Here is a 25,420-nt window from a genome sequence, read left to right on the forward strand (position 1 = left end):
CAAGCTCATCTAAATCCATCCGATTCTGATGTTATCACTCCATTCTGTGACTTTCAGTGGTTATAAGCCTCACAGATATGGGTTAGAAGTGGCCTGCAACACCTACCAGTAGGTTCAGAAGGCCGTTATCATCTTTTCACATCATAATTGTCACCCCCAGCTTGGTCAAGACCCTTCAGGTCACGTTTTAATGCTCTGGGAGACCCGTGAATTCATACAAAACAAATGTTACTTGGTTAGGTTTAGGAAACAAAACTACATGTTTGGTTTAGGAAAAGATCGTTGCTTGGGTTAAAATGTTTATATTCATGGCATTAGTTAAGAACATTACGTAAGAAGTTACTTTAAAAAAAGGCACCATTGACTTTTGGTTTCACACGGGACACAACCAATGGTCTGCCAGGTTTAAGTCCTGTCCACTATCAGTACTACTTCCTACTGTTGTTGCTGTTTATACTCCATAATTTAACAGCACTGTCTTGGAGCAGTTGAGAGGGATGTGGATCCAATTAACCAACAGAATAGATAATAACGGCCTACTGTGCCAACTAGGATGTACTAGAGTGGGGCCATACCAGCTTTAACTATGGTAGTGATAACAATTGGTCATGTTATTTCAATTGGCTAATAATGTCTGAATTGGCTGCCAAATCTTTCCATCTTGTACAATTTTTAAACTCTTTTTCTCCCAATCCATTCATCCAATCAACCATCCAGCCATCCATCCATCCATCCAGTTTTTACCTGCAGTCCAGTTTCTCTATCTCAAAGTGTGGGTTGAAGTTGAGGACTATGCGTTGTGAAGGTTCAGGGGCTGTAATGACCCAGCGACAGTTCTGATGAGGTGGGTACTCCAGTGGGTAACCGGGGGTGGTGATATAGCCGGCATCGCTGGCATCTAAATAGCCACCGCATGGTTCAGATGCTGGATGGAGAGGGAGAGAGAGAAAGTGAAATCATCTGTAATATATGGACATTGTCCTGTACAAGTACTGAACACTTTGATAAAACCATTGAGTAATATATTTACATAAGATAATAGAGTTACACACATTGGACAAAGGTCATTGATTAGTTTTTCCCAATGTGATAAAAACAAAAGAGAGAGAGAAAGGGGAGAATAACAGTCAGACTTTTGAGGAAAGTCAAAGAGGAAAGGTGAAAATTGCAATTGAAAGAGTGAATATTTTTTTGCAAACATGCAGTCATGGAAACAAACTGATCAGATAAACCTCCAATAACAATATGCGTCTATTATAACTTCCCTTATAGCGGCAGATGTACAGTTAATGTAGAGTACTATCAGGGTCAATGTTGTTTGCTCGTTTCGCATGATTTCACATTGGGGGAAAGGGTTAAAAACTGATAAAACGCAGATAAGAGTTGTGTTTGCTGAGACAGGATATGAGAAACAAAGAAGCATGTGTCTATGCATCTTTGTGGATGTGGTGTCAAAGGTCAACTCAGCATCACAACATACAAAGACTCCATTCTGACCCATGAAGACTGACACAATCACACAGAAACACAGTCAACCAGCCCTCCAGATGCCACAGTTACTGTCACAGAGCGGATCCACTTGTCAGCAGTCATACGTCTGCGTCATGTCCTAAACAATGCCCAGCATTCACTGTCGCAGATGTACCGTGACATAGATGGGGTAAGTCATATATATCTGTGACACTCGACGGCATAACACACACAACTCTACTGTATTGTATCTATGGCATCTATTGTACACCATGTTGGCTGCCCTGTTTGATGGACTGTACAGACTTTCTACATGAGCTGAACTTCTTTATTGTTTAACATCTGCAAAACGTAAGTTAAACCATCATAGGGGATACACTGAGTACCATCTTTGTTAAGTCCAAACACTTCCAATATAATGGCACAATGTTAGCCACCATCTGCCACAAGGGACTCAAGAACCAAGGTTGTTAGTTTGCTCACTTAACAACTGCAAAAAACACTGTACCAATCTACCGTAGGTATGTTGTACGAGTAATAATATGATGTGTTTTAGACCTTCGGACAAATTACTGTAAAAATGTCCATGTCTTTTTTGATTATAAAGCAGGTTATGGTGCTATATACGTAAATACTGTGAAAGTATCAAAACGCTCAATCCACAGAAACGCACCCAGAGTATTCAGAAGCAGATGTCACAACTATACTATATATAGGTAGAAAGTGCTGCTACAGTGGCATTACGGTCATTCCCCAGCTGCAATGATAGTAAAGACACGCAGAGAGTGCAGATTAAGAAGACCCTTAAACAATCAGAGCAGACTAGGCTTAAAGGAAGGAGGGGGCCTTAAAGGGACAGATGCTAACACAGAGCATTTCAGACAGAAGGTGAATACATGTATATTCAGACACACCATATGATGTTGTTGTTTTGTTATTTTACATTAAAGCATGTAAGCATGTTCTAGTTGAAACCGAAGATATGAGTATGAAGTTGAAAATATGTCACCTTTAACTTAAACAGAGCAGGTTAAGGGAGGCAACATAAACCTAAGTTCTTTGCGTTTGTTAGGCCATTCCTTTTTCAGAACTACTTCATTCAGGGAATTATGTCTGCACCAAACTGTGATTACACTGTATATTTGGACCCAAGCAGATGAATTTCCAACAAATATTTTGGGCAAAATGATGACCAAGATGGACCAGGTTATGCTAATAGAAACGGCATCTGTGAATGTCGGCTACTTGCTGGGAAGAATTTGGCCGTTGAGCAACCCCTTAGATAATTTCCTGTTTATGAGAGGGAAAAAAAACAAACTCACAATCAAGCTCCTGACAGTCTATATTATTGCTTCAATCATGGCTACATGAAAACAACAGGGTCACTTTTTTGTGGAAAAAGTTGTGTATCTTCTTGGTCTGTGACACCGTCTAGCCTGCTGTGCTACAACGTTTTATTTATTGCCACAGTGCTGAGTGAGGTGACATAGCCAAGTCAAACTACTCAGCAGAACACAACATATTTTAACACTATAAATAGACTGGTTACTGTAAACCTACTCTGAGACGAGTCACACATGCAAACATTAACACACTCACATCATAAACACCTTATCAGACGCTACCTTCCAAACTAATTCAAATGGGAAGGTAAAACAAACATGAAGCATCTATAAATCGTACTTTTAAAAACAAAAATCCTGGCTGCAAATGTGAGTGGGTTGATGTATATACACTCAAGTCAGCAAGGGAGGATGAAAGGGGAGGTCAGATCTCTGCGCACCCTGATGGACATTTTGGCATCTATATCTGGTGTCTACCTCACACTGCCTGCAAGCAATTAATGATCGTCCCTCTGTATCTCTCCCTACCGCTCTGGCTGTCTCTCCCTCCGCCGTCATGCTGCGAGCCAACTAGTCATGTCTATCTCCTCCTCCTATCTGTTTCCAGTCTCCCTGGTGACATACAGTAATACAGGAGTAGAGTTACAAGGCCAGATGCATTTCATCTCAGCACCACCTGGATTAGTGTTTAACCACTCTGGAATCTCACAGCAGCATCAGCCAAACACCACTTTTAGCACACTGCGAGGGCTAAATGTCTCCAACCAAAAATCTGTATTAGGATATGCTGAGGCGATGCAAGGGGGAAGCATCTAGGGTTGTTAAGCAAATGTCACTGATTACTATTTCTTAGGACTCATAAGGCTCATAAGGGAATAGTGTTAAAATGAGAAGAGTGCAAATTAGTTTTTCAGTCCCAAGATGAAACTCTGAAAGAAGCAGTAACAGTTTATTCTATTTTATAGAAGTCTATTTTACCGTAATTGAGCTTTAATCCTACTTTTAGGTCTCCTTAAGCAACCAGTGGAGGGGGTAGACACAATATATCTAAGTCAATCCAGTACAATAAAGCCTACCTCTATGAAGCTTACAGTATGTATTGTTAAAACTATGTCAGAAAGATTTACACATTTAGCTATATCATTTTACGGCTGGGCAATATGATGATTCATGGTCAGATTATAGAAAAATGGCTATGGTGTGTATTTTTCTATATTGCTTATTTCACAATGTTTGAAAAACATTAGCTGAACTGCATTTTAGTAATATTTACTGTATGTTGTCTGAATTAAATTCTACGTTCTGATCCATGCACAGTAAGTATATGTTTTGATAAAGATATATTTTTGAAAAGATATTCATAATAAATACTCAGTTTTTAATAGTCAAGTCTGTAATTCACACCAGAGTCTCCAAATATAGGCTTTACCTTATGGTTATTTCACTTAGACTATTTATATATAGTAATCGAGATGTGAAATGGCATATATGTGATAGAAGATTTTGGCCATATCTCCCAGCCCTATAGAATTTTAATATTTTCTGATAAATTAGGGGAGGCATGCTTTTACTTTGGCAGTTTTTCTAAAAAAAAATGTATATGTATACTCAGACTAACCACCCTCTCCTCTGCTCCTCTCCTATCTTCACCTCTGGCATGCAGCCGATAAAGACAGCACCTCCAAGTGTCTGATGAATAAGGCTGGTGTGTCAGAGAGGCAGACACTGTGTGTACACGAAGTATTGTGTCTGCTCTGCTTCAAGGGTCTATCAGTCTCCAGACTCATACAAAGTCATTCAACGATTATCACATCCAAACAAGGCAGAGAGTGACACACATTGAGGTGTTGAGTGCATCCATGACATCACATCCTCTTGCATGAGGTGCCAACAAATATATTGCTTGTTTATTTGGTTTATGTATTATGGTATATATATATATTCATATTAACACACATTAAAATGATGCAGAGGCTGAGCTCATCAGTCATTATAATGTAGAGTTCCTGCAGTGATACACTAGTGTACTGGAGATGTGAAACATATTTCTTTTAGGAGGGACTGCCATCTTTATTTACCAAGAAACAGGATAAATACAGCTTCCAAAAGTAAATCTACAGCAATGCTGATTTGTATTCCACGCTGCAGCACCCTGACCTGAATGCTGGGAAGAAAGTGTCTGAACAGAGGAGATGCTGAGTTGGGGAAAAAGCCTGCATTTATGTCAAGAATTATCAAACAGGTAAAAGTGACAGAGAGAGAAAGAGAGGAGGGGGTGATGATGAGTATTGAAGAGAGAATCGGGGGGGGGGGGGCAGATGAGGCAGAACGGATGATACTGTATGTGCTGAGAGAGAGAGGAATGAGAAAAAGAAAAGAGCATTTCAGTTGATTCTTAAAACATAGTTTGTTGTTTTAGAGACACGGCTGTGTCCCAGACCTTAGCTTATTGTTGGCGAGTACAAATGTTATCATAACCGATGGTTAAATCACGGCCAAATCCAAATTCTACTAAGCCAAAAATCCTCCAGCATCGTATTGGACTCCACCCTAAACTTCTGTGGTGAAACGGAGGAGCCACATCAACACACAACCATGTTCCCTGACTCAGTTTGTCTGTCCTTCACAGATGACACAAACACTTCCCCCCCCCCTTGACCCCAGACTTCACACAAGAGAGCTTTTTTCTCAACCATATCAGCATGTGGGATCTTTGGGGAGGGGTTGGCTTTAGACCACATATTCACGACAAAATGGACAAACACAAACCGCTGAACATTGCTTTTGCCCCTCTGGCTGAGACATCACTGAATTCAGAACACACACACACAAACACACACACTCACTGAATAAGCAGCGGTAAACGGTGCTAAGCAGTCAAGCAGGGATATAAGACAGGTCACTGCATTATTTATGTCTCTCCGCCAGGTTTAGTATTGCATCCTGATAACACCTATTCAGCAATTTTACCCACATGGCATACCTCGACACACATATGCGCCCAGAAATGTAATAAAAACTTGCGTGCACAGCAACATGCACAGAGAGACACATACTATTTCACAATGTCCCAAACTCGTAGAGAAACGTACACATGCATACATGAGTTGCTTTGCAAAACTCAACTAGATCCTTGTTTGTTGGCCCAAAATGCATATGTTCTGACCTTGTTTCTAAGCTCTCTTACGGATTCATTTTCCCTTTGAGTAGGGAGTCTGATTTAACTCTAAAGGAGACACTTTTCAGCCTGTCGCAATTGATTTGGTACTGTGAGAACTTTGCTGCTGGACCATATTCTGCATTAATTTCCACTGGCCAGAGCCCATAATAAAAGCATTAGTGGTTTAGAAAATGTTTGTGTATGAAAGTGAGAAAGTGTCCCTTCTCACAATACTCAAAACACGTTCCTCAATATAACAATCAATATACTTTGACCATCTGTATCAAAGAATGAGGGGGGGAGAGGGGGGTGCCAATTTTCCTCATTGATTTCTTTGCATTTCTTACTGCTTACAATATCTTTTCAGTAGAGTGGCTTGATTCCAGCATCACAAAGCATTCACAAGAAAATTTCAGGCACTGTCACCTTAAATTGTGGAAATACAGATACATTTGTAGCAAAAAGCTTTCGTGTTACTCTGGGAATATGAGAAATGCTGATAATAACAGGCTGAAATGTCTTCTTTGGATCAGAACCAAGTAGATTTTAGTCACTGAAACCTGGAAAACCTCAGGAATGGACAGACAGAGAGAAAGAAAGGAAGAAAGAAAAAAAGGAAAGAAAGAAAGAAAGACAGCGTAATGCCAGAACATCTGTCTCTCATCATCTGAAAAGAGAAAGTCAGCAGCTCTGAAAAGCTCACTGGACAGAAAATACAACTCTATGGCGAACACACACACACACACACACCCACAAACAGGTGGAGTAGTGCTTTTCTCCAGGTGCCTTGCGTTAAGCCACAGTGGAAATCTACAGAGAGAAAAGAGAGAGGGAGAGAGAGACAGAGTGTGTGTGTGTGTGTGTGTGTGTGTGTGTGTGTGTGTGTGTGTGTGTGTGTGTGTGTGTGTGTGTGTGTGTGTGTGTGTGTGTGTGTGTGTGTGTGTGTGTGTGTGTGTGTGTCTGCGTGTTCGCATTTAAAACAGAGAGAAATGGAAGAGGACTACAAAGGATTTGAGCACAAAAGGGGGAATGGAAAAATAGAGAAAAGAGAGACAGGGACTCATAAAAAAAAGAAAGATGAGTGTGTGATACAGAAAAAGAACCGACATGAGAACAAGCTTCTCAACTCAGGAGCAAAGCGACGGCTTGATCTATGAGGCTTCAGTGAGTGGAGAGAGAAAATGACAGTGGACAAAGGAAGATGCAGGGAGCGATTTTTGATCAATAAGAGTGAGAATAACGAAGTGAAAAGCTAACTGAAGGAGAAGAAAGGGGACAAAAAAAACTATTTAATAGGAAAAGGTAGATACTATTCAAGTAGGACTAGAGGGGAAGAGTTTTAGGTTAAAAGAATTTGCTTGGGACAAGTCTTCTTCTCACGACCGACCGAAGCGGACAACTAAACTAACAACTAACAGTTTACACGTCTACTGTGATAAGTGATTTGTGTGCAAAGTATGTTGTCTGTCTAAACTCACAAGACCCCTCGTATTGGTTGAATGGCATCATCTGTCCATGCCTTCCAAAACCGTAACAAATCACCGTGGAAAAATAAATCTTAATTTTACGATGTGACAACACTACGACCTGACCTCCTCCCTGCGCTGCCACAACTACAGCAGCGGGAGGGCTATGTGACCCGAACTTAAAAATATGTCATTTTGGGGCACTTTTTAAAATACTTTTCTTTCGAGTGCAGTCTTTCCCTATCAACAATTATCACAGGATCCTTTAAAGGGTCCCTGAATTACTATCTGTGTTTGATGCCCTGTAGAGCAGAAGGGGCCATACGCTGCTATCTGGTCCTTATTAACTTCAGCAGACACTGTGTTTATGCATTCCTCTTCGAGTTTACTTTAATCATATCATTAAACACGGGGTCAAGTGCTATGCTGTACAGTACAGCTCTGTGTTCCTGCTTCAGTTTCATGTAACCAGGCTTGTTTTTAAAAGAGACTGTATGCTCCAGCTATTCTACTCTATATAAATAAGGGTTAAGTCAATACAGGCACTGGTACAGTAGGTTCTTGGTACCATAAAAAAGTGATTTAGGAATATCTTAAGTTATTTAAATACTAAAATCAACTTTTCAATCCAAGCTTAATCTTTGGATTTGAATTTGACTAATCGCTGACCTTTACCAATAGATCTGTCTTTTAACAATAGAGCCTGTTATCACTCATCCTGGTGTACTAAATAGCTGCTTATGTGGAGAATTTGTGTTAATCAATGGAACCTACATATTAGAATCATTTAAGCAACTTTAACACATAGTAAAGCAGCACACTTAATGCTCTAAATAAGCCTTTTAAGATGCAAGATAAATGACGTCACTCAATTACATACCATGTGAATGGACTTTGAACAGAGCTTCATTCTCTTCCAGGCAGAGGGATCAATGATGAGAAAACATAGATTGACAGAGTCAGAGAGAATAGACAAGTAAAGGAAAGCGGATGAAAGAGCAAAAAAGATTTCCCACCGTGTAAAGTGGGGCGAAAAAGAAGGTGAGGGAGGTTTCTTAATCGGAGCGAGGGAAAACCCTGACACGGGGAGGTGTGGAGAAAGAAACAGAGTGTGCTGTTAAAGGAGAGGTGAAGTGCATGAAAAGAGGATAAAACAACAGCATGATTCAGCGTGAAGGGAGAGAGAAGGAAAACAACCTGTGGCCTCACACGGCACTGCTCTGGAGGGACTGGAGAGGACACAGAAGGCTTAGCTTACACACAAAAACACACAGAGACATTTTCCTGTGTGTGAGTGATGGTTTTTATAAATGTTCTAATTTGAAGTATGTCCATGATCTCCCCTTCCCTTTGAGTACATTTGTTCTTCACAAGTGTACAAATACAAGAACACACGCTCACATCTCCCCTGCCTCTCTAATTACTCCAGTCATTACCAATGGCCAATGAAGACACTATACTAACAGTTTACTAATGACATGATAACTGTAATTAGAACATCCTGCTGGACCCACTAATTGTCCTTTCACTTTTACAGACGAAAGAGAAAGGAAGAGAGACTGAATGGTTAATTTGCTTAATGTTTATTCACTCACCGCAACCTAGGTTGTTGATGTCAGTGGACCAGCCCCTCATTGTTCAACCTCTATTATTCTAATGATGGAAAGACTAATGTCCTCTCATTTTATTCCAGAATTTCTTTTTCTTTTTTTAAGTAGTAAGGCAAATTCAAATGTATTTTCTTGAGAGAACTGCCTTAAAAGAACAACTTAAAAGGAAAAACACAGCAATGTGAATGAAGAAGGATAACCCTTAATCCTGAAACCTGGTGGAAAACACCTGCTGCCTACACGGATAATTAAAATGAATCAGTTTCTTCAATCAGTTTTGAAGAATGTTTCCAGCAGTGTCACCTGCCACCGATTAGCATACTCAGTAGTCACAAACAAAAGATTTAAAGGTCCCATTTTATAAAAAGGGAGGTCTTTTTCTAAATTATAAAGCAGGTCGAGGAGCCATATAAATACTATAAAAAAAACGTTCAATCCACAGAGAAATGCACACAGCCCGTATTCACTTTCATTCACTTGAAACGAGCCGTCAGGACTTCTGTACAGTTATGAGGTCACAACTATACCATATATATATATATATATATAAAGTGTCACTACAGTGGCGTTAATGATGGTGCAGAGAGACCAAGAATGCAGGTACAGAAGACCCAGAAATACTGACCAATCAGAGCAGACTAAGCTTTTTTGGGAGGGAGTCTTAAAGAGACAGGCACTAAAATGGAGCGTTTCAGACAGAGTGAATACAGATACATTCATTTTTACTTTATAGTATATTAACAAGTTCTTGTAGAAACCCGAGAACCTGAAAAATCCCCTTTAAATCCATCACAGTCAAGGGACTATTTGAAATGTTTAAATTGAGTTGGCTACTTTTCCTTATAAAAAAACATTCCATGACGTTTTTGTGAACAAAACTGTGTGGTTTGTTCTATGTTTTAGTAAAACAGTCTCTGTTTCAATGTATTACCCGAGCGGAAGCTGAAGAAGAACCTGATATATCCATAGTGTATGCCAAATCATCCTTTCAACTATAATGTCATTTCATTCTCAAGATAATTATTGAGCAAATTTTACCTTTTGCCTATATTATAATTAGAGTATTTATTAATAATATGCTTTGCAGAAACCCCTTTGTGCTCAACAGAGTGAAGGAATAAATCTGGGTTGGTTTACTGCAGGTGGCTCCACTCAACGACTGCTTCACACTCTGCTGCTTTCTCCTTATTTCACTAATGCTCTCTCATGCTCTCTACCTCTCTGCTTCTCCTTTCCCTCTCTCTTTGGCACTACCAAATGATTTTCTTTCTCTTATTCTCCACCTCTGCTCACTCTTTCTCCTTTCAGTGCTTCATTGTTTAGTGTGCTCTTTGTAAGCCATATTTGTCCTGGCCTTCTGTATGAGTGAATCAGCATCTGATAATACAGCAGTAATAAACAATGACTCAAATGGGAAAAAGAGTCATAGAAAGTTCTGAGAAGATATTGGAAATAGAGAGACACACATGTATGGATGAGTAGATTTCAGAAGCACTAACTGCTCCTTTTTACAGCCAGCTGCAATAATATATTTTTTTCTTTTTATTTGACTTGCCATATTACTCTGATGTATTACTTGCCCTTCTGAAATAAGCTACCAATTTTCATATGCAATGAGTAATTATCCATGGAAACACAAAATTACAGTGAAAGGAATACAGTTAAATTCCTATTTATAGAATATAATATCTATAATATTTCAGGCTAATAACTAATCTTTTCTAATCCAAAGTAATTACACACAACGACTGTGTTAGAGGCAGTGGGTTAAGTCATAATGTAGTGAGCTAAAACAGGGTATACAGCAGTGTGCGAACAAATGACATGGATGGTTTGTTTTATTGATGGCCAACTGAAGCTTACAGAGCATTATGACCTACACCTATGTAACGTTTATTTGTTACAAAACGGCCCCTACAGGGCAACAAAGCACCAGGTTGCTTTAGATGTGGGGCAAGTGCTCGAGGCTAGAAAATAACTAATGCATTTGGAAGTCTGGCACAGTCAGGATGCTTAGTGTACATAATCTTACAGAGTATAAAGTCCTGACAATTAAAAGCAAGTGAAAGCTGTGATGGCTCCTGCAGCCATACTGTAGCATGTACAACTCAAATACAATCATTTGCAGAGTTGGTGAGCTTTAAATGTTCCATCAGGCTCATTTTCAGGTCCATACTTGTATTTTGGGTTTCTATTAGAACATGTTTACATGCCTTAATGTTAAGCATTATTTTTCTCATACTCTTTGTTTGAATATACCTGTAACCACCCTCTGGTGCTCAGTGTTTCTAGGATTCTTGACATCATTGCAGCGCCATTGCAGCCATGAAATGACTGTGACTGTAGTGGCCCTTTCCACCTATATACAGTATACGGTAGTTGTGAGATCACAACCCTACAGAAGTTATGACAGCTTTATTTTCATTGAATACAGGCTGTGTGCATTTCTCTGCGGATTGAGTTTTTTGATACTTTCACAGTATTTATATAGCACCTCAACCTGCTTTATAACAAAAAAAGGAAAATGTAAAACTCACTTTTCTTTTCACTTGGATTGGTTGTAGCCCTTAAACAGTCTTATAAACCAGCCATTAGTGCATACCTGCGGGCAAGTCGCCCCACAGTTAGCTTACTTCTCTCACTGTGCATCACAGTGAGCCTGTTTCATCATCCAGCATATTTCAGCAGAGACACTATAGAAGCAGACAGCTGGTCTTGAGTGGCCAATTATGTCCGTTTATCTCCCTTGCAGGCACAGCTGTGATCAAACGGAATGAAGAAACAGGATCAAACAGCAAGGCTAAAAATCATTCTTCCGTTTCGTTCACTTCTTTTTGGAGCTTCCCTCTGCCTGTTTCTGTCTCTGTTACTTCCTCCCCCTGTACTTCCATTCCTCCCTCCTGTCTCTCCCTATATATAAACACTTTTTTGTCTCACTACTCTTTCCTTGCTCATCTCTCCGGAGACAGCAGAGCAGAGGCATCTGTAAAAGTTTACTGCTGAGGAAGCTTCATCCTGAACAGCCTACTGCTGAGCTTGTGTGTGCTCCCGTGGTTCTCGGGGTACCAGCAGAGAGATCTCAAAGGGTAGCTTGAGGGAGTTCCCAGAAAAATTGAGGCTCATATATATTGAAAAAGAAGGACAGAATATCAATCAAAGTCCTCATATCAAAGTAGGTAGTTTGTCAGTGCCTTTCAAAGTGACATATATAAGTGTTTTATAGTGGTAATCTTATATGGTTATCTTTAGGAAACTGCTCATGGACAGGGTCAAAAGCAGAACTACATGGTTACTGGGAAAGATTGTGGTTATGTTTTTTTTTTTAAAACGATGACTGCTGACAGGAAGTGGAAGAGAAACCCCAGTTTCTAGTGTTGGAGTTAAACTCTGCGTTTCCCCTGAAAAACACAACTTCCCTTTGAATGTATGCTGTGCAACAGAACCTCTACAGACGCCATATTAAGCTGTTAATCAAATGACCCGTTTCATGAGTCCAGACAGACTGAAATGCTTTAGATTTGACGTACCATGCCAGCAGTTAGCAGTTATCTGTAATAATCTAAACATTTAGAGTCGACATCATCCAGACACGAATCTTCTCACATCAGAGGTGAAGTGTTGTAAAGAATGCCTTCTCTGTTCTCGCTGTACACTGTTTTCCTCCAAAACAACATTTGGCAGACGGGCCACTCAATCCTAGTCATGAGATCTGCAAAAGCCTCCAGTATAAGCCCTAAATCAATAAAACCTAGAATGCACCTAACTTCTTCACAGCTGCCCTTTCTCATCTCCCTCTTTTGTTTGTGTACACACACAAATGTAACTATCTCAAAACAGAAAGTGGGCCTTGAGGTTAGAAAAAAAACAGTCGGGCAAGTTGTCATACAGAAAGATATGATAAACCATAAGAGACAATGAGGCAAAATCAGATTTATTTGCTTCTAAATCCATGAAAGGAAGTGGAGTTCCACCGTAAAATATTATGCAAGATGTATTTTCTTAAACTTAATTTGCTTCATAAAATAATTAGTCGTGGTTCTTAGTTTCAATTGGCTAAGACAAGTTACCAATAAAAGCACACCTGTGGCCGCTTAAGTATTGATTTCTTGAAAGAGTCACCACAGGATAGGTTTGTTTGAACCAAAAGAAGGAAAATACTTCTCTCTTCTGTGCAGCGGAGGAGATCGATGCATAACAAAGAGCTTTCTAGTGTTCGCCCTGTGCGCAAAGATTGTTTGTAGGTCAGTGTAAATGTGTGTTCGAGTGCAAACCGCAGAGCTTGCGCTGTTTCTCACATTAAAATGCAGCCACAAACCCCATCGCCCACACGGGCGTGCTCTGCAGCCTCGGACCTCCGTGCGTCTGGAGCGCCTGTCCAGGGCTGGTCTCCCATGGATGGGGACAGGAGCCCGGTCAGATTCACCACCAACTCTCCGCACAACCGTGGGTAACGTTTAAACGGCTGCTCTGTCTCATTAAGCTGTCATTCGCGAGGTCAAAATCGTTCAAGGAACGATAAGACATAGTGACACCGAGATACAACAAGCGCGAGAAAGTCCCTCCTGGCACTGATATTAATCCCGAAAGTAGTATTAAAGGAACATTATAGCCCAGTGATTTCTCATTATTTAACAGCTCTCTAGAGAACACCCATTGATTAAACTGCAGATTTGAATTCACAACATATATTGTAGGTGGGTTTTTTTTTAAAACAACAAAAATCAATATTGATACCAAGCCAGCATCCCAACACCAGTCGGTTCTTACAGGACGGAGTGGAGCCAGCGATGGAGCGGTCTTTGGTGATATTAGTCTGTCAGGAAGTTGTCCGCCTCTTAAAAAAGGTTTCTATCAGGAAATAAATGAAGGCGTTTGTTAGAGGAAAAATAACGTTGTTTTTTTTTTCGGTGATGACTCATTACAAGTTGTTTACTCACTTTTTTTTCATTTTGCCTTTTCACCTTTGGTGCCGACCGAGCGAGGTGGCTCAGTGCTGGAGAGTTTAAAGAAGACAGGACATCCTGTAGCATGAATCTGCCTCCTAACTGAACTAATCGGTGTCCCTATCATTACGATTATCGACGCATAATCTGAAAATAGTGGAGGCTGAGGTGGCCAGGATGAGTAATGATTTTTGTTTCCCTCAAGTGTTTTCTTTTACATCCACTGCGCATTTTGGTTAGACGGGGGAAACATCACTTTGCCTAAACGAAAAACCTCATCTCTTATGTGTTTTATACTCCATACTTGTGATGTGGATTAGGGAATGTTCTGTCCAAAAAAGCGATTTCGTGTCCTCTTAACACCTATGTGTGATTGTGATTTGAGCGGGCAGCAAAAGTGTCAAACTTACCTCCTTCCTCTGCTTTGACTGCTGGAGGCGAGAGAAAAGCCAGTAAACATCCACAAAGCCATAGGAATAAATCCATCTTGTTCCCTCGGATGCGGAGAAAAAACACCTCTTCTCCTCCTCCTCTGTGGTTTTATTTTGTGTATCTAAAGCAGCAGTTCAAAGTTCCCCTTCCCTCTCCTTTTCCTCAGTTCTCACTGTCTTTGAAGCGCGACACAAGTAGTGCCCAAAATGCACCACAGATGCCGGGTTGGCTTCACCGGGCTTTCCAAGAATATCGCGCTGCTCAAACACTGTTGCCACGAGCCTTGTCCAGGTGTGCTTCTTCTTCTGAAGAAAAACTAAATTGCGCTAACTGGTCGGAAATCAGTGCAAAATCTACTCTATACACATCTTTAAATGCTCAAAATCCATTGCGGTGCGCACAGCAGGCAGCACTGTGTCCTCCCTGTCAGTCACAACGCGCATGGGAATATAAACGTCGCTGACATTCACTGACAAACACAATCCTAAATTTCAAACAAGTAGAAATCACTGGTTGAAACCACAATGGACCAACAGAAAAAAATGCTGATGACCATTAAGTTTATGAAAGATTGAGAGAAAAGGAGTGGGTTTCCTCTTTGTCTCGATAAAATATCCCCAACTCTTTTGCTCTGGTTATCTTTCCCAATTGCGCATGTACTTGGTAAAAGCACATGTGATTAAGAAAGAAAACATAATTTTCCCCATCGATTATCCTCTTAACATATTGTCCCGATAACAGCCCGTTGTTGTGCAAAAGATAACACAATATCTCCTGGAGGAGGCAGCTCCGGTGTGCGTGCGTAAAACTGATCGGGGGGAAAGAAACGTTCAGCCTCTCCGCTCTCCTCCTGCAAACTGTGCGTTTCTTCGCTGAAACACGCTCTTCTATGCCCGCTCCTTCCCCCTTTCTCTCTCTCTCCCTCTTTCTCTCTCTCTCTCTCTCTTGCTCTCTCGCCCGGCAGCTCTGTCAGTGCGCTCCTTCCCTTCCGATCTCCGCCGGGTTTGTGGCAGTGAGCAGGAGTGCTCACTCAGTCCCCTGTCTCGGTGTGCGTGCACGCCGTGCGCGCGAGCGTATATCGGATTACAGTGGGCACCTCGGCCCGCCTCCATATAGCCCCTCACTGATTAAAGAGCAGTTTCATCTCCCTCTCACCCCCCCCCCCTCTCTCTCTCTCTCTCTCTTTTGCCTCACCCTCTCTTACTTTGCCATATCTCTCCCACTCTCTCGCTCTGGTTCATTTATACCAAATTTCCCACAGTCTTCCTCCCGTTCTCACCCCTTCCTTTTCTTTCTTTATCTAGATATTCCGTCTTTTCCTCTTTAATATCTCTCTCTTCTCCCTTCCTTCTTTCTCTCTGTCCGTAGCATTAAATAGAATCCATGGTAGTGGGGAGAAGAAAGGCACAAAACAGGGAAATAAGAGACCCACAGCACAGCTTTATGAGCTTAACAGTAGCTTTCAAAGGGACCTGATGCTGCTGGTTTACAGCACTACTGTGGAAACACGGACCATGTGCATGTATACACTAATCAAAATAGAAAGGAATCAATTACCAATTTTTTTTTTACTTATAATGTTTTATTTACCACAAAGACTAACAGCAGGTATTTCCTTTTCTATGGGAAACAAAGATTTACTTGTCTTGCAGAGCAACCATTATGTGGCAGTAATGGTAATAATGATTGAGCTGCAAAAGTCACACATGCACGCACACACACTTGTCTGCAGGCCAGGGCAAAAAGCTGTTTACCAAGGGCACATGGGTCAGTGGTGAACTGAATCTAAATAAGGGGAGAAATATATAGACAGCAATACAATGCTGACACACACACACACACACACACACACACACACACACACACACACACACACACACATACACACACACATCCAGGGGGGTTATTTCATGGGAAAAATTGCACTTATTGTAAGTTGACAGAATTTCTGTACACATACTGTTTAAACCTGTGCTACTATTTCCCTCTTGTTCTTTTCTGGTCCTCTCCCTCTCTCTATCTCAGTAGTATAATACAGGGAGGATGTCAGTGGGAGGTATGTTTTAGGGCCTGTAGCGGCAATGAAGCTTGCGGTCTGAAAAGCTAACCAAACCTTGGCCCTCGTTCTGCCTTCCCAGGACACACCCTGCACACATTCACACACAGTTGCACACACATATAGGCCATAATGACACAGCTCAACTCACCATGGACCAACCAGTTAAAATCATATTGTGCACTGAGTTATCTCGTGGGAAGAAAATCCTTTTCAAAGCTCTTTTTCTTTTATGTCAAGAAAATCACACGATTGCTGATGCTTTTTTTTTTTTACATCATGTGTCAATTAATTATAGTCCCTTGAATTTTTTTTTGAACTAGCGATCTAAAACAGAGATATATGATTACTTATTTCAATAATCACAGTCCTGACTGAGGTAGGAAGGAGGGTAAATTGGTCCTGATCAGTTTTACTTTTACATAACAGGCCTACAATTACCAGAAGCCAGGTGAAAAACTGGTCTCAGTTCAGGACAGTGACGTTTGACACGCACACAGGCGCAGATACACACCATCAAACTGTCACTCAGATTTTTCCGAACATCTCTGGAGGTCTGAAGGTATTAAGTTCTTTTTCCATGACACGTCGGTGTGTGTGTGTGTGTGTGTGTGTGTGTGTGTGTGTGTGTGTGTGTGTGTGTGTGTGTGTGCGTGTGTCACCCCACTCATTCCCTGGGTCCCTCTAGTCGTCCGACCTCTGTAACCTGTCCCTCTCAACCCTCTTGCTCCCCTCGTCCTGTGTCTTTCCACTGAAACTAAACCCACCCTGACCTACTGGAATCTGTCAAGTGATGAGAGCACAGAGAAGTCGCATGCTAATAACAACAAAACATTCCCCTGAGCTGTCAGAAATGTCTTATTTTGACATAACGAGATTAGGAAGATACGTAGGTCAGTGAGTAATCAACCTGACATGTTGAATTCTTTTAATGACCCCATTTTGTACAAAGTCAGATTTTCTTTTTTTTTAATTATAAGGTAGGTTGAGGTGCTATATGAATGCTGTGAAAGTATCAAAATGCTGAACCCACAGAAAAATCCACACAGCCTGTATTCAGAAACTGTGCCTTTAAATGAGCCGTCAGGTATTCTGTATGGTTGTGATGTCATAACTATACTATATACAGTGATGTTAAAGACATTCCCCATCTGCAATGAGGGTGCAGAGACACAGAGATCCAGAAACGCTGATCAATCAGAGCAGACTGAGCTTTTTTGGGAGGGACTCTTAAAGAGACAGGAGCTAAAACAGAATGTTTTAGACAGAGAAAGACTGTATGAGAAAAAAAAAACATATGTTTTTGAATGTAAAAGCATGATGGCATGTTCTAGTAGATACTCAAAATGCATTATGAACCTGGAAACAAAAAAAGCAAATTACGGGGCCTTTAGGTTTTTGCAGCAGTGTTTAAAGATTAAATATTATTTGAATCCACAGAGATTCATTCAGTCCTTCAGCTGGATTGAAATAATGAAAATAGTGTAAGATTGTTTTTCAGGAACAGAGCATGCTGAATTTCATATACTTAGTTGCACAAAGTATATTAAATCTAAGTATCCACAAGCTGGCAGGGAGACCTTGGACAGGAAGAGTCAGCATTAGCCTATACAGATCATTCTGAACTCACACCAACCCACACGGCCCGAGCCTTCTGGACTTTCCCTTTACGCATTCTTCTGTATAACTTGTAGCAGCATGTTGTGAAACTAGGATATGCTAATCCATGATACCTTCTCTGCCTGCCAAGCAGTGGACTAGGTTTCCCAGAAGTCACCGCTGACATCACTGAGTATCCAATTTTAGGGAAATGGACGGAAATGCAGAGAATGTTTCTAATTCATAGAAAGATGAATTTGTAAAGAGCTATGATTATATGAAGCCACTATCGTCAAATAGAAATTGGCATTACGGTAATGTGTTTTGATGATGAAGATGATATTCTACTCATAAGTTGGATGGTTATTTATTGATCTACAGCCTTTATTTTGGCAGGTTGCATGACCCTGTGTATCATAGTTCTTCAGTTAAGCCTTACATGAGACAACTAGATTCAGTCAGTGAATAAAAAGATGTAAAATGCAATGATATGAAAACATTTTTGAGTGTGTGTTGCAACAGAGCTGTGAAACCAGTAGAGGGTAAGGTGATCCTTGCTCTGCGTCAGGGGAAGAACTTGTCTGCTGGCCTGTCGACAAGCACTACTGGCCCTGTCCACACCTTGCAAACACACTGCATCCTCTGTCGCTCTCTCTTGTTCAGTTGATCTGATGATTTTATGCATTTATTTATTTCATTTCATTGCTTTAATAGGTTTCTTCCATTGTTCAGTCATTTCACACTTTATTTCACATTTTCAGTTGCACTTTTACACATTTATTTGTGCATCTCACTCTTACTTTCCTTTCCTCTATTCTCTCCACACATTGCCACTCTCCACTCCCTGTTCCCCATTTCTGTCACTCCAGGGGCCAAGGGATTTGCTTTTGGGAGTTAAGTGATGCAGACCAACTGCCTTGAGACTTGAGACCCCCCACTCATGAAGCTGCTTTTCATTTTCTGTTTTTCTTTCTTAAAACAGCAATATCAGTATTTTTGTAAAAGGCGCCCCGAAGCCATTCTCCCCTGAAAATAAGGTCAGCCCGGGCCATCGGAAAACAAACTGAACCAATAAAAACCTCTATTTGACCCAGTTCCAAAAAAACATTTTTGACACTGAATGACAACTTAAAAACCTGTATTGAAAATAACCTCAAATCAAATCTTGACAGATAGAAACGGTGCTATTTAAAACAGGAGGAGTCCTTGCAGGTAGTCACTCTTTCATTTTCATCATCACAATATCAGTTTTTAAGGATTACAATGTAAGTAATATGGGGCGATGGCTCAGCAGACACTTCGGGATAAAATTAAAATGACATATAACCTGAATATGAAATGTGACAGGCTAATAATAACGTTATCATAATTGCAACTTGCACTGCTCTCTGCAAACACGGGTTCTGTATTTTGTTCACCATTTTAACACCTTTGAGATACACAGCTTTCAGGGCTGCAAAACAAGGCTCAGTAAAGTTAGTACATCCAAAGTAATCACCAAAATGTTACCAGCCCGCCGAGATTTCCCCCCGATCCTCCTGATTACCACTTCACCACAGCTTCCCTCCCTCCATCCATCTTTGAGGTTAATGGCACATGGAGAATGTGGTGATCTCAGAGGGACCAGCAGCTCTGTATCCATCAACCTCTCCTCACTTCTGCACATATGTGTGTGTGCCTATGATTAAATGTTTGTGTATGCGCCTGCATGTCGGAGAGTTAAAAGATGTCTGTCTGAGTGCATAGTTGGAAGCTCTCTTCTGTGAATTTCATTTTTTGATTTTATTTTTTTACCTGTGTGTTGCGTCAACCTGTTGGCACCTCCAGACTCCAGGGACATTGCTGCGGCGGCTGTATTTTGTCAGTTTTTCACCACCGTCCAATTTCCTCTGCAAGATCTCTCTTAACTCACCGATCATCTTTCTTCTTCGCTTCTAATGTAATTTAGAGCAAACGCAGAGCCAAATATATCATTGGGAATTATATTATACATAATAGAACTCCCCTATACATGTAGCCTAGACATACAAAATGAAAAATATTCACGCCTTCCACTTTTCACCTGACCCAGAGCTATCAAAGTGTTTCACAAACCGACACATTCGCACATGCAGAGTAAATATTTATGTGTGCATACATCACCCGCGGACTGACCATATTAACTGTAGCGCAGCAGCAGATATTTCCTCTCTGGTGTGGATACACAAGCACTGAAAACACTCTGCAATGCAAACACACACAAACACACACACACACACACACACACACGCACGCACACACACACACATACACACTCCCTGTGGCCTCATCAATAAGCCATATTACTGAGCAGGTCTTACGGGAAGAAACCACAGTAAATTAGTGTGTCAACAGTTAACATGGGCTGCACTGACATACTCATTTACTGCTAGAGCAGAGCTGAGACATGCTACAGGGACACACACACACACACACACACACATAGCAGAGTACAGATATAGACACACACCCACACACAGATGCACACAACCACATAAATGAACGTATAAAGAGAGGCACACATACACATGGAGCTGACAACATACATTCTGTAAATATGTGTTTCTCAAGGAAACTACATATATAACCCTGCCGTGTGTTTTGTGTGTGCATGTGTGTCTATCATACGATATCCATGTGAATGTGGGCATGGGTGTATGTAGCACAACTAAATGGTGATAATCACAGTACAGCCTGTGGAGACTGCAGGGAGTCCACTCAGCTATTAGCAAGGACACAGAGGTGCTAGAGAGAGATAAATATATACACAGCCACACACAAACACACAAACAAGCACAGGCGTCCACTGATACATAGACACATACAAACAAGCAGTGTCCAGGGACTGCAGAGAGGGTCAGAGCTGAGCAGACTCTGCTCTTTCTAATAACTTTCTCTCTTATCTCTCCATATCTTCTCTATGTCTCTTTTCCCCTTTTGTTCTCTCTATCGCCCAGCTATCTTTTACATTCATTTTCCTCTGTACTTTCCTCTCTTTTACACTTTTTTCTGCTTTCTCAGCCTCTTTTATCCCGTACCATTTTCTAGTCTCCCCTCTGTCTGACTTTCTCATTTACTGCTCTCTCTTACCGTATTTTCCCATACCTTCCCTCGTCTCTGTGTGTTCTCTCTCTTTCTCTCTGTGTGGTTGTAGATAAGGATGTCCTCTCAGAATGTTTGACTCCACTGGTAGCGCAGCAGCAGCAGTTTGCAGCTTAGTCTTTCTCGGTGGGGAAATGACAGGTACTGTAAAGATGTCAAACTGACTTTGTAGCCATCGTCAGAGTCTTGTAATTGAAATGTTACTGTGCTTTTGGATTGGGTATCAAAGTGGTATCAAAGTACAATTAAATGTGGTCTCAAAACCTAAGTGTTAATTATCTTTAAAGCTAGTTGAGCTGTAGTTGGAATTGTCTATGCCTCTATGTCTAGCTATACAAATTGATATAAAGCCCATTTTCCACTGGATAAAAATATCCACTAACATATTGCCATTATCTTTAGTGGGAAAAGGTTACAACCCGCATTCATTCCCTGGGACAAATGACTCTGTAGTAGTCACAGGTATTTATCGGCTCCATGCAGCCTTGACTCTCTTGCTCACAAATTCTGTGCATCTCTGTGCAATCAGTGTTTAGAAATTGTTCCAAATTTGTCTGCACCGAGTTTGAAAGAGAGACTGAATAAATAACATTGTCACCAGTTGACCAAAAACATACAAACTGACCACAAAGAGACAAAATGAACGCAAAAAGACAAATTGAGTATGTGGACAAAATGGCCGCAAAGACAGAAATGAACCAAAAAGAGAAACAAACTACAGAAAGATGCATAACTACAAAGAGCTCTCAGTGTAAACTACTGAACCGCACTGATCACCCCTGTGTTGGCTGCAATTAGAGGCATTGTGCTTTCCAAGGAGAGTCTGGAACCGAAATCAGGATCAAGTTCTGTACAACTTGGCAAATAAGTGCACATCGACAGGCTCCTTTTACTGATACAGCTGAACTGTTACAGCTGTTTTTATCCATGATCCAGCTATGTATGTTATGTGAAAATGTAGTATTTTATTTTCTGCAGCCTGGTCATCGATCTTTTGTCCATGTAAGATTACTTCTGCTTTTCAAAGCCCTTCTCCTTCCCCAGCTTTTTGTCACAAATTGAAGGTCAACTAACAACTAACTTTCAATATGGTGGACGATGTGTTGTTTGACCTTGCTCTGTTTGACCATCTTAATCGAACATGGCACGCTTGTGCTTGTGCTTGTGGAAAACACGCAAAAAGCTTTTATTAACTGTCTCCAACTTTACTTGTTTATGGTTTTCATGATCCTAGCAGAGCAATAATCTTTGTGTACATTGGAAATACCCAGGCATCAGTCTGATTACAGGGACTTGTTGTCCCTCTTCCTAATGAATTTACGTTTTACAGTTACGTGGTTTGTGTGTGACAGCTGAGGTACTGCATTTAGAAGCATCAGTCCCTGACTGACAAGACAAGACAGCTTGTAGTAAAGAAGGGGGGGGGGGGGGGGGGGGGTTGGGCTTCACACCCATCCAGCTATCTCCCCCTTCTATTGTTTCCCTAACTCTTTTATTATTCTAACTTCAGATCTGTTCATTAGTCTCCGCATTATTCTCTATTTAAAGAACCAGCAATAGAATTTCAGTAATTGACACACACGCACACGCACACATGCACACACACACACACACACACACACACACACACACACACACACACACACACACACACACACACACACACACACACACACACACACACACACACACACACACACACACACACACACACACACACACGCAGTTTTCATGACCCACTACCTACCAATTGCAGACAGTATGGTGGTATTGTTAAAGAGAAACAAAAGCCAGACCTGTTTATGGGTAAGTCACTCAACTGTAACACAGAGTACAGTGAAGCACGGGTCACTGGTCACCAGTATGTAGTATACACACACAACACACACATACTGTACTTTCTATGACAGGATGCATCGTCACATCCTCCACTGTTAATAATGACATTATTAACAACAACAGCCTCAGGGAGATGTTGAGAAGTGGAGCCCTTGGGCTGTGGAAAGCACACTAACAGTGGTTTTCTGTGCGGGGGAATCCCTTGTTGTCTTTAGATGACACAAACTGATTGGATTATCAGCAATGGCTTAATCTCACACACACACACACAAACACACACACACACACACACACACAGCACCAACACGCACACAAACACACACAAACACAAATGCAGAGACAGAGTGCTTTCTGATCATTGATAAGATGAGGGTTCAGGACACCTAACACTGATAAAATGGCCTTTAACCCCTTAGAGGGCTGATTATACCGCCTGCGTCAATGTCTCTCTGTATATTGTGTGTGTGTGTGTGTGTGTGTGTGTGTGTGTGTGTGTGTGTGTGTGTGTGTGTGTGTGTGTGTTTGTGTGTGTGTGTGTGTGTTTGTGTGTGTCTTCCCTCCATTCATACCCTCCTTTACAGCACTCCCTAGTCCCACTTTCTTATAGGTCACAGTTACTTCTTAAACCCCACGATTTTATCTTTCTTCTTCTCTATGCTCTCTTCTACTCTATCTTTCCTTCTGTCCTTCCTTTCCCCCTTCCAACATTCATTCAATTATATTTAAATGGAAGAGAGAGACAGCTTGTGTCCCACTACCTCAATACCCTCTGTATGCTAATATTGACTTGAAGTGATCTGGCTGTTTGTAATTAAGGGAAACAATACTCAATTAAACACACACACGCCAAGCAAGTGCACGCATACGCACACGCACACACAGAATCAGGTTTCCTGCACAGTATGGGGATAATTCAAGGCTGTGTTAAGCTTGTTTTATTTACCTGGGGACTATTAGTTGCAAAGATCAGAAGGGAAACACACACACATACACACACACACACACACACACACACACACACACACAAACACACACACACACACACACACACACACACACACACACACACACACACACACACACACACACACACACACACACACACACACACACACTGAGGCCTCATTGAGCCTGCACAGCTTATTTTCAAGCTTTTCTAAAGCTCATATACAGTACGGGTGACATTTCCGTTTCCTATAAGGGACTGAAATGGAAAATATGTTGACCTTTATGCAACCATACTTTTAGGATTGGAGGGAAGGATTGACGATAGGAGGAGTGAGACTTGATGGAAGGTTGGCAGAACTGATCAGATGAAGAAATGTCTTGTCTTTGTTGTATCTGCACGTAATTTAAGGCAAAGGAGTGCAGGGGTGAAGGAGATTGAGAGGAATATTGGACTCTGCCACAATAAGATTGAAAAAGAAAAAGATAAAGCAGAGTAAGTGAGGGAGTGCAACTATTGGTAAGAAGATGGAATAATGAGGAAGACTGGTTTAGTGACAGTAGCCAGTCTGCTAACATTATGACGCTCGATTGACTTGTTCATATGAAAATCAACAACAGGACATATGTTATCACCATCTCCATTTCGCAGTTTGTTTGTAAATGCAGTGTGTCCTGTGTTGTTGGTAATGTAAGATCTGAGGAAAACAGAGAGTGAAACTTGCCTGGCTGTTTTTGTGACATCAGCACCAACAGTACCACTTGAGAACACTAGGGGAGTGGAAAATGGCCTGTTGGCACTTTAAGAAAGCTGACCGTAACTGTAACGTATTGTTTCACTGATTGTGGTAATACAATGGAGATTTAGCCTGTGGCATACAGAAAGCCATGAGTTTGTTTGGAATAAATACAAGCAGAAGTGGGAAGTAAGTACGAGTTGTAATTGCAGATGCTGTAAATAACTCCACCTACAGAAACCAAAATTTAAAAAAGATAAACATAAGGATTACCACTGTGATGATGTGAATTAAAGAGGGAGTTACCATGGGACACATGTACAGTTTTAGTTACGCATTTATTTATAGGAAAGAGGGAGGAAAAGGGAATGAGCACCAGAATGGGGGAGTGATATAATAATTGGAGTTGCTTCCAGGGAAAATCCTATATATGCAGTCTGGCAGAGATAGAGGGACATATGAATGGATAGAGGATTGAGGGGAAAGGAGAAATACACAGTTGCTTTCTGGAGAAAATCCTATATTTGTCTGTTTCTAAGGAAAGGATAGACGGATGGATCGCTGGCGGGATGGAAGGACACAATTATGAAGAGGAGAGGATTGATGAACATTTATAAAGTTAAATAGAAGACAGTTGAAAGTGAAAGGTTGAATGTGTGAAAAGGCAGCATGTTTATGGATAGATGGATGGATTCCTATT

General features: G+C 41.0%; 1 protein-coding gene across 3 annotated transcripts in view; it reads right to left on the reverse strand.

Annotated features, from left to right (window-relative positions):
- Window positions 1-15,307, reverse strand: part of LOC310952802 (neuropilin-2-like) — a 109,188-nt gene extending 93,881 nt beyond the window's left edge. For all 3 annotated transcript variants that reach the window (XM_083921515.1, XM_083921513.1, XM_083921514.1), the window contains exons 1-2: window positions 14,403-15,307; window positions 745-925 (exon numbers count right to left, since the gene is read on the reverse strand). In XM_083921515.1, the coding sequence (XP_083777641.1) occupies window positions 745-925; window positions 14,403-14,478 (257 nt within the window). In that variant the 5' untranslated portion in view covers window positions 14,479-15,307. The remainder of the gene's footprint in view (window positions 1-744; window positions 926-14,402) is intronic.
- Between the last annotated feature and the right edge of the window lie 10,113 nt (window positions 15,308-25,420).

The sequence above is a fragment of the Echiichthys vipera genome (assembly GCF_963691815.1).
Source record: "Echiichthys vipera genome assembly, chromosome: 10".
NCBI classification, from domain to species: Eukaryota; Metazoa; Chordata; class Actinopteri; order Perciformes; family Trachinidae; genus Echiichthys; species Echiichthys vipera.